General features: G+C 37.4%; 1 protein-coding gene across 2 annotated transcripts; it reads right to left on the reverse strand.

Moving 5' to 3' along the window:
• Positions 1-1,740: 1,740 nt before the first annotated feature.
• On the reverse strand, positions 1,741-9,050 carry zdhhc11 (zDHHC palmitoyltransferase 11). 2 transcript variants are annotated; one of them, XM_032558294.1, is made up of 11 exons: positions 8,772-9,050; positions 6,487-6,705; positions 5,602-5,780; positions 4,591-4,692; positions 4,383-4,507; positions 4,145-4,300; positions 3,923-4,047; positions 3,801-3,850; positions 3,659-3,722; positions 3,478-3,556; positions 1,741-2,600 (listed from the first exon to the last, which is right to left on the reverse strand). In XM_032558294.1, exons 1-11 carry the CDS (start codon positions 8,802-8,804, stop codon positions 2,476-2,478), a joined length of 1,257 nt encoding a protein of 418 aa, XP_032414185.1. In that variant the 5' UTR covers positions 8,805-9,050; the 3' UTR covers positions 1,741-2,475. The 2 variants fall into 2 exon arrangements, with proteins under 2 accessions (XP_032414185.1, XP_032414186.1); XM_032558295.1 differs by having other exon boundaries at positions 4,145-4,297; positions 8,772-9,049.
• Between the last annotated feature and the right edge of the window lie 1,304 nt (positions 9,051-10,354).

Genomic DNA, 10,354 nt, shown 5'->3' on the forward strand with positions numbered 1-10,354 from the left:
AGCTATTTAACGCCTTCCTCTGTATTGTTGTTGAAATTGTGCTGCTACAGTAAACAGCGGAGCGCTCATAAACATGAATGGAGGAGGATGTCAACGACAGCTGTATTCAAGCTATATTTACATTTATTTCTGCTAATAAGCAAACAGAGCATTAGGCACACAGTAGCAATTTAGTATTTATCAGAACCTCGTTGGAGTTAATTTAATTTCTAAACTGCGGGTGACCGCAGGAAATTTTCCTCAGCTATACTGCCTTTATATTTCATAATCTATTTCTTCCATTGGCTGAAGCATTTCTCTGAACAGACTTGCCCTCTGAACTTTGCTTTCTTGATGTCCAGTGCGCTGAGGTTATTACGCAATCAGAGTATGATGTGCTGGACATGGATGGAGGTTATGTAATACCCTGCACTCCTTAAGGTGAAGCATCTCCAGTATTTTCTCTTACATCAGATGTATATCTTAAAGGCATGCAGCAGGAAGTGGTGAAAACACTTCAGAACGGTGGCATGGTCGATCATGATGAAAGCAGATCGAGCAGACTGTAATCACGGATGACATAATTGGCTGTTCAATCTGATTCAAACCCGCCTCCGTGTGGTCAACGCGCAGATGTGCATGTGGATTTCGATCAAATAGACTAGAGCTGTCCTGTATAGCCCCTCAGTGGGGAAATGCAGCAAAGTGACAAATAGAAGCACCCAAATTCACCAAAGGTAAAATAGCTAAAATTTGAAATAAGTGTGTGTAATAAAAGCAAAGTTACAGTATAAGATAATTCTGCAGTTAAAATTGGCATTCTCAGACAACAAAGTGTGCATCTGAGCACCATATAAAAGCAGATTAATTACAAGGAATAGCAACAACTGTGCAAATAAGATTTAAACACTTAAGCCTCAAATAGAGATTTGGGAACAAAGATAGTTACAAAGTCCATCAGCTGCTGGATGTATGTGGAGGTATTCAGCAGATTTAGTGAAAGCTTTCATTTCTGTAATCGTCTCCAGCCGATCCGAGATAAGGTCATGAGGATTATAGCTGCAAGAGGGAAACTCAGACATCTTCCCTTAAGGTAACTCTGTTCAGCTCATTCTGGGGGAGCCCGAGGAGTTTCACAGGCAAAAAGTGAACCAGTTAAACCAGTCAACACATTTCAATCAAATACCCTGCAAATTTTTTGTTAAAGTATAAACGGTTCTCCATCACTTTCAACTGAATATTTGCCCTCAAATGTCAGCTTTTTAGAAATGAATACAAAAACGACATTTCAAAATATGCTGACGTAAAACTCGGCTTTCAACAAGACGCGTCCTCCACACACCTGCTGCAAGAAAGATTCATCTTGAAGAAAGAGTGTTCTTTTAATCTCTGTACAAATTAGGTAGAGCTAACCAAAGCTTTAAATATTTTTAATAAAAGTTTGAGAAAAAAAAATCACGATGCAAGAAATAAAAATAGATACATATTAAATCATACAAAAATATCCTTTGAAAAGTTAAACAATAAAACAAAACAAACGTTCCCACCCCCACATCCAATCCGTTTAGCAACTGTGGTTTCAGCTCCAAAACACTCTTCATCGACATACAGAAAACAAATGTGGTGCTTCAGTTTCATGAAGCACATTTTCAAAGTAGGGAAGAATTACTGGCATCCCTAAAATGTAACCCTTTGTGTTTGAAAACATTCAGAAAAGGAACAATTCAACTGACTTTGTGCAAAATATAACTGTCATTAAAAAATGACACAAAACAAGCAGAAGATATCTTATTTCGCTGTTCCTCAAACTAACAGTGGGCTAAGAGTTCATGAGATAAACATTTAGATTTCAATTTTATTGCACAGATGGGTTTAGTGTTTTACGACGGAAGAAAAGAGAAACTGCTGGAGAAATTTGGATTGATGGTTTGGGTCGATAGCCTGTGCTGCATACAGAACCAGAAGGGTTACAAGAGACATCTACCCACAGAAATAAAAATGTAAGACTGCTGCTTCCAAAAATTCTAACCAATAATTAACTGTTCTTTTGTAAAGATAGCATTTTTAAGACTTGGAACTTTTTCAGAACTGAGTGGCTTGGGCTTCAGCTAAAGAAGTTCTTAAATAATTGATCATCAAATGACTGAATCTGAAGAGAGGAACGTAACTGATAAAAAAAAATTGAAATGACAAAATATTTCAGTCCTAAACACCAACATAAATATCGTCTAAAACTGCCTTAGAGAGAAACGATATAAGAAAAATGAATAGGAGAAGTTCTAATATCAAATCATTGTGATGTGTGCAATGCCAAACAGTCTAGTCTGCCTCTATAATCTATTTGTCTACCCTGATTACACTAAATCAAACATGTTTCAATTATTTCTGAAGATAACCATAAATTTAGGGTTACAGTGTTAATGTACCAATAATTCTGACCCAAGCAGCAACTTGTTCCTGAGAGCATCAGCTCCGGGCCCATCTCCTTTCAAACAGTCACTGAGATGTAGGATCCCGAGCCACAACTGAGCAGCCCAGAGGGTCCTGTGCCTCAGGAGCGAACTTTTCACTGGTTCCCTGATCTTCCTTTGGACTCATGATGACACTCATTGATATTGACCCTTAATGACAAAGAGAAAAAAAAAAGTAGTTAAAGAAATGTAGAAAAAAATCTCATTTCGTTCACAATATTGTGCTTAATATGGAATTAACATTCACACTTATCAAATAGAAAACAAAGAAATGGCATAGATATTTAATTAATTCTGCATCCGTGCTTAATGGGAACACACAGTGCCTTGCAGTTGTATCCACATCTGTTTACTCTGCTACCCTTAATTCAATGTAATACAACCAACCACCCTCAAAAGACAACTAATTGGTCAACAGAGTCGACCAGAATGTCATTTATTTTCACTACAAATTCAGCTGCTCTATGAAAGGCTCAGAGGTTTCTGAGAAAATCAGTTGAACAAAAAGCATCATGAAGACCAAAGAACATAGCAGGAGGGCTGAAACATGGTGGTGGCAGCATCATACTCTGATGATGTTTTTCTTTTAATACAGACAGTAGGGATAATAAGAGTTGCTGTGAAGGAAAATGGAGCTAAATGATGTTCAAAGAAGGTCTTCGTCCAATTTGACAGATGTGCTTTCTCATTAAGGGAAAAGGTCAAAATGTTCAGTCTGTGGCTGTGCAAAAATAGCAGACAGGTGGCTCAAAAAACTTGAGGTACAATTGTAACTAAAGATGGTGTTGACTGAGGCGAGCTGAACGAATGTGTTGAAAAACAGGTATATTTTAACTTTACAATTACGAGGCTCGCTCACAATTGCTCGGATTTGTTGGCCTGAGATTACAAATATGATAACTTATATTGAGGTTTGTGGTTGTAATGTTATTTTTAAGGTATGTCTATCATAAGATATAAATAATTTTTGCAAGGCACTATGCATATACAGTCAATATACAGTAAGTGTGCATATTAAAAAGTATACTTGTTTCATTCTGTGTTGGATTTTCTGTCCCATAATTGAAACTATTCTCTTTTTCTGCAGACTTCTTAAAGTTTTCCAGCTAAGAAAAAGAAGAAGAATTTTAATGCAACATGGTTGAATTTCTTAAAGTATACATGATTTTTTTTGTCTTCAAAAAGTAGAAGTGAATCAATACTGTTACCTCTGTACATATAGAGTTTGACAGTCTGCTGGAAAGTTGATTTGTGTTGGCAAATCTGAAGAAACTGCAGGAAAGTCAAAACATTACTGATCTCTGTAAAAACCATCAGATGGTTCTTTAAGGTGCCAAGATGAATCATTACCTTGGACTCTGTGGTAACGTTTGCTCACAATTATTTGATGCGTCTTGGTTCTATAAAACAAAAGAGATTTCTTTACCTGAAGGATTGAACACAAATAATTAGCAAAAAAATAAAGTCCATGCCTCTTGAGAGCGTGTATAAGATTTTGAAGAGCAGGTGCTTGCACTTTTAGATTCAGTGTTTCGTCTTCTGTTTTCCTTCTCTCGCTTGTTCTTTACGTGATCATACGTGCTTATTCCTTTATAAACTGGGAAACCAGTGGGAAAACAGATGGAGGATGAAACAGTGAGGATTCCTGACCGGGAGAGGAAGTAGAGATAAAAAGGAAGGACCACTTCACTTACACAGGTAAAGGTGAAATCCCAGCAAGTGACAGAACAGCAACATACAAACGACGCAGAGCAGAACTGTTATGAAGGCTAATGTAAGGAGACCAGCTGAACTCGTCTCTATAGGGGCTAATGGCAGAAACACCAGCCACGTTGTATTCCCCAGCACTGCTTTAAAAAGAAGAAGAAAAAAAGAAGTTACAGCAACCGTTTTAAGTCATGCCGTTAACATCACGAAAGATGTCAAACTCACTCGCAAACTGTGGTGCAGTCCGTAAAATATGCGGATCCAGGTAATGTTGAACAAATATGAACAAGATGACAACAGTGAGCATAAAGACTGCCAGGATGGCAGAAATAAGCGCCACAAAGAAGAACCTGAAAGTAGCAAAAACTGAGAGTTTGTTTATGAAACATGACTGGCTTTTGAAATCACTATTTTATCCAAATCATGAACTTACCAGTAGTTCCTCTGACCCACGCAAGTGTTCAACCATTTGCAATGATGATCAAAGCCTTCCACACATTTGTTGCAAATTCCACAGTGTTTCACTCTGGGGCCACTGCAAGACAATCACTTTCGCTTATTATAATTCATTTAATACTTTCTGAAGTGAAAGTTATTATCCGATGTGTAGGGATTTCAATTTGAATGTTTAGTTTCTCTATCTAGTGCTTTCACTCCTGCATTTTAACTTTTGTCTCACTAGTGAATTTATTTTCTTACTAAAGGTCTCCAATCTCGACTGTCCTGGACTGCAACTGGCAAACGGAAGTCCAGAACCGGCCCATGCTGCTGGTTCTGGATGAGTTCAGAGATTTGCTGTTGCTAGCTACAGTCCAAGATGGTTGAGTTGGAGTCTGTCTGCATAATGAGTGAAACATACTGAGAAAAACTGAAGGATAAATCTGTCCAAAAACAGTACAAACATCGGAAAGCAGAATCAAATACACAATGTTGTGCAACAGTATACTCCTTAAACGTTTCCATATTATGTTATGTTACAACCACAAACAATGGTACAAGTATATATCAAAAAGACAAATGCAAGACATTTATGAAAGCTACTAAAGGTCAGGGCCATCTACTTAAATAAAATTCAATCAATTAGTTTTCACTAATAAACTAGTTAATGACCAGTGGCTGTCAACTAATAACCCTAATAGCAGAAAACTAAAGAGCCCATTTTAGACCAATACACAGACAGTACATATTTGAAAGCTGATAAACGCACCATTCTTATGAGAAAGTATCTAGACAAAACCTGCAGCAGACTGAGCTACATGTCACAGACTTCGCTATCAGTTAGCACTATTTGCTAACTAAATATCAATTCTAAAAACACTGATGATTTACTAATAGATTTTGTATAAGATTAAATATCTTTACAATAACTAATGGCAACAGAAATGTAAAGACATGACATCAATAATATTGAATCACATTAAATGCTGCTGACTGGGATACATACACATTGACATCACAGAGGTAACAGTGAAGGTCCTGGATGACATGTGCTTGTTTTGCCTTGTCAAAAAGAGGCAGAGGAGAGGAATAGTTCTTTTTGGCCCGAACGGTCGCATCTGCTGGATCTATAGTTACAGTAGCAATGTTAGTGAAAAAGTGTAGCAAAAATGATATGCCAGAAATCTGAGAAAATAACAGTTATGGAAGATAGCAATGATGTCTGAAAATTGCAGCAGTATATGCAAGAAACCAAAATCCACAAAGTTGCATATGAGTTAAGCAAAAATATTAACTTCTGAAGTTCACTATGAATTTATAGAGCATATTTCTACTGTAGGGAGGGACAGGAGAAATGTCAAAAGGTGGTGAGAAATAGACAGGACGTGTTTGTTTGGAACTGTTTTTTCATTCATTATACAAATATATTACAGCCATTAAGACTAAATGCCTTTAGTCATTTAGTAAATGCCTTTTATTCCTTTGAATTGTTTTTTTTATATACCTAAAGTCTGAGCTTGCAAAGTTGGATACAGCTTTAAAAAATGAACAAATAACTGCACACTTTATGTTTAGGGGGGGGAAAAAAAATCTGTGAAGATCCGCTGTTCTTTGGTTTCAGACGCTTCAGTAAAATTATCTAGTGTGTTGACATCATGCAGTGTTCATCATGCAACAAAAAGACCACTGAACATGCTGATCCAGTTTGACAAGGAGCACAGAAAAGGAGACAGAGTAATGTCTTGTCTGACTGGAGGCCATACAAGCACGCTACACAACAAAACTCTTGTTTTGTTTTTCCCTAGCAGCCCAAACAAACTCTTAGCTCTAACGTTTGTTGATTATTCAAATATTAAGAGACCCACAGCTGCAGCGACAGCATTAAGGATACAACGTAGCTCATGGCATTCCATGGCCGAGGCAGGAGGGGGATGAAAATCCCAAAGGAGACTACAGCGAGGTAGATGTACACCACCCACCCGACCACTTGAAGGGGCTGAGGGGGCCACGACCATCCGTTGATCCTTGGGGTCCTGAAAGGGACCAACTCACTTTTGCTGCTGCCACTTGTGGGAGCTGTGCGTCTAAACCTGCGACTGAAGCAGTTCATCTGGACAGTGATAGAGGAGAATAAGGGCAGACTTTTGAGTATATACGCACATTCTCCACCTGTACAGTGTAGGAACATTTGCTGGGGAAATGAGTTAGGAAAATGAGCTGCTGATAATGAGAGTGACTGTTCAACTGGTGACCAATGGAGCGCTGCTCAGACCGGTACATTTCACAACTAAAAAAAATGGAGCAGAGGCTAGTCTATATTTAGCTTATATGGTAAGAAAAAGAATTGGAAGATTAATTCAATTTTAAAAATGTAAAGATCTTTAGCAATTGTGTATGTTCTTTCACAAACAATACGTACACTGAAAATAACATTTCAGATTTTTTTTTAATTAAGATTTTTTATTTTAAGCAACAATAAACATTTCTGCTGTGCTTTTGTGTTTGTCACGTCGCAAGAGGCAAACAATTCCGGCTAATTGGCTTGATTGGTATATAGAAAGGAGAAACACCAAAATGTCAAGTGTTCTCAAAAGGAAGAGCTTCCAACATTTCAGAACAAAGCCACTTGTGTAAACATCACACAGGTCAGGTAACCTTTAACAGAGTGACAAAGATACCAGATACCTTTTGTTGTGCTACTTTCAGTCTTCCTGTTTTCTGTTTTAAGTCTCCATCTTGCTCGCTTGCAGCTCGATAGATCCACAGACATGTCACAGAAAACTGTTTCCATTTAAATATCTTTTTTCTCTTAATCTCTTTATCTGTATTTTTGTATAAACATTTTATACATACTGCACAGAAAGCTTACTTTGGAACTTCATCGCCCTGTAATGGTGTCCATTGAGTGCTGCAAGACAAGCCTGGTATCACTTAATATAATGTGTTAGTTGACTGGATTTATGAGTTTTCTAGAAACCAGGCCCTTGTTGGAGCAGCCAAGACAAATTCTGCCAATTCCAGTCATTAGTATATTTCTAGGCGGATCTCTAGGCTGTACTGCAGGTGCATGCATGTTTGTATTTATGTGTATGACTGGGTTGAAGAAAACTTTATCCACACCAGCAGTCGTTATGGTGTGAATATTACGTTGTTTGCACTTTTACTTCGTTGCAACTTTGTTCCTGATTATTAGACAATGAAATGTTGGCATTCCAGTCTGCCAGGGTCATCTTAGTAAGCCACTTTCACATTTTGTCATTTCTAGATTTGCATAAAATCCATGTAGTATTCTGAAATAGGGCACGTATACAACGTTAATAAAGGAATTTCATCTAAATCATGGGAAAGAAGTAATAACAAATATTAATATTAAGTAAATATTAATATTTATTTCCTAAACCCTGAGCGTGCCTTTTGTGATGTGACCAGAGGTATCAATGCCAGATTGTTAGCTTGATTATTTTACAATATAGTAACAAAACAGATAAACTGGTGTTCTATGGGTGACACACTACATACAGTACAGACCAAAGGTTTGGACACACCTTCTCATTGAATTCAATTAGAAAGTGTGTCCAAACTTTTGGTCTGTACTGTATATGTAAAGGAAATTTGAATGATTTTACAGAAAGATCTGATAGGTAGCTTTAATAGTGGAGTAAAAGGCTGTAAAAAGTAAAATGGTATTCCAAAACTGATTTATGAGGAGTCACTTGGCATATTGCAGCCTTATTTTCTTGTCAAAATATCTTTTTCAGTTTGTTCACATCGAGAACTAAACGTAGTCTGAATTTAAGATAAATAAAAAAATAAGTAAATTCATCCATTTACGGAAGTAACAGAATCCATCCTGCACGTAGTTAGCAGGACAGAAGAAAGTCTTCAGGAAACAGCTGACTTAAAGAGGAAAAGAGTCTACCAAGGTTCAACATCCCCCTTTCAAATTTCGCACGTGGTTTTACTTCAAAATTCTAGTTTTAAACTATAATATCCTATGTACTATAATAGAAAAATATCCCAACCAGATATTTTTTACTTTTTATTATCTTCATATTGTGTGGAGGTTTCTGTTTTCCTCCCTCTTTGCTTGACATTAGTGTTTGAACCACAAACAACCTCCAAAGTCAGCAGAACAGGTAACTGTTTCTTAAATTGAAACGAAAATGTATTACTCACCTTTTCCATGGGAAAGCCACAATAAACAGTCATTTCTTTCCAAACCCAAACGGAGATTTCCACCGCATAATATCCTTCAGTGTTTTTTCGACAGTGCAGATGCGTCACATAAATGGCTTACTGTCAAATAGTGTGAAATCACACAGCATCAGTTAGGAATGTTTCTTTTTTTTATTAAAAACTACCTGAATTCAGGAGAAATGTTTCGTGCCCTTGTTTAGTGAAGGACGAGCAACCAGAAGTTAAATCAACTCACTCAGCAGGTCTCAGAAACGCTATGGTAACTGTTCCCCGGCGCGCATGCGCGGGGCGGCTCTCTTCTTTTTTTTTTTTATCAGTATCTTCTACAAACTTCTTCATTTCAGTCTTTCTCTGAACAAAACAGCTAACATGTCTTTCAGAAAAATCTCTATAATTTTTTTTTACTTATGCTTTAGTGTTCACATGTGAGGGTAAGGAAACTGCAGACATATGGATACAAGAGACGTAATAGTTAAAGCTCCCCTATCATTTCAGTGCAATCTCCTCTCTAAGAAGACATGCAAATGTACAAAAGAAACGGTTTTACACTTTCACTTCCTTAAAAGACTTACGCAACACAAGTACAAATATTTTTTCAAAGCCTTCAGAAATGATGAGAAGACATCATGTGTGCATTTCAATATAGTGCTGCTGTTCCTTTCAGCCTCCTTTGACTGCATGCTATGGATATTAAACACTCACTGCATCTAAAACAACTTCCACACAAGAAAAATGCACAGTTTTTCACAGTTCATGAACAACACATACTTAGTAATGCAGGTGCAAGTATTTATTCTTAAAGGGTTGCCTTAATACAAAAAAAACAAAAAACACAGACAAATAAAATATGGTCTGTACACCAGTTTTCATTCTGAGGATCCCGCTGTCTCATCCATGTTTGGTCAGCAGGAAACTGGTGCTCTTGTCTTCACAGATTGTCAGTGCATGAGCAGCTGTTGGCTGAGCTCTCTGGTTTTGGAGACTGCACTGGAATTGGCAATTCGTGAAAGGCAAATCAAGCTCTCAAAATGTAAGTTTTAGTTCACTAACATACATCTGAGGCCAGAAACAGAACAGATGCATATAAATTCTGTTTAAATGAATTTTTAATTTTACTTTTTTTTCTTTTCATTTCATTTTGAAACACAAAGAAGTGTTTACAGGTTAACAATCTAGAATAACACGTTGAATGTTCAAAAACAACCTCAAGTTACAGGTAATGTAGGCAATGTGTCTTGAAGACTTCCGGGTGGGTTTCTATGGCTACCGAGACATGGAGACCACGTGACAGCCGCGGCTACGGTCTTCCACTAGCTTTTCCCTAGAGGAACGTAGTTTCGCGATGTTAGGCTGGGTAGATTCGTCATAATGATTTGTGACGTAAAACAGCACGAAGGGCAGCTGTTTTTCAGTCAGAGAGGTTGTGGTAAGCAGAACATAGTTTCTTAACAAAAAGCAAAATTGGAAAATGGCAGAGTCAAACGACCAGTCGAAGAGTGATATCAGTGTGTCAATTGACAATTTGGAGGACATCATATTGCCTCGCTTGAACACATTTTCCC

Source organism: Xiphophorus hellerii, chromosome 3, assembly GCF_003331165.1.
Source record: "Xiphophorus hellerii strain 12219 chromosome 3, Xiphophorus_hellerii-4.1, whole genome shotgun sequence".
Lineage (NCBI taxonomy): Eukaryota > Metazoa > Chordata > Actinopteri > Cyprinodontiformes > Poeciliidae > Xiphophorus > Xiphophorus hellerii.

What these genes read in the sequence shown, in the direction of transcription:
- zdhhc11 (XM_032558294.1), bottom strand. Translation starts at nt 8,804, where the DNA reads ATGACTGTTTATTGTGGCTTTCCCATGGAAAAG. An exon ending in GTGGGTCAGAGGAACTACTG is followed by an intron (nt 4,508 to 4,590) that starts GTAAGTTCATGA and finishes TGCTACTTTCAG; the next exon opens with GTTCTTCTTTGTGGCGCTTA. An exon ending in CTTATACACGCTCTCAAGAG is followed by an intron (nt 3,851 to 3,922) that starts GCATGGACTTTA and finishes TTTGTTTTATAG; the next exon opens with AACCAAGACGCATCAAATAA.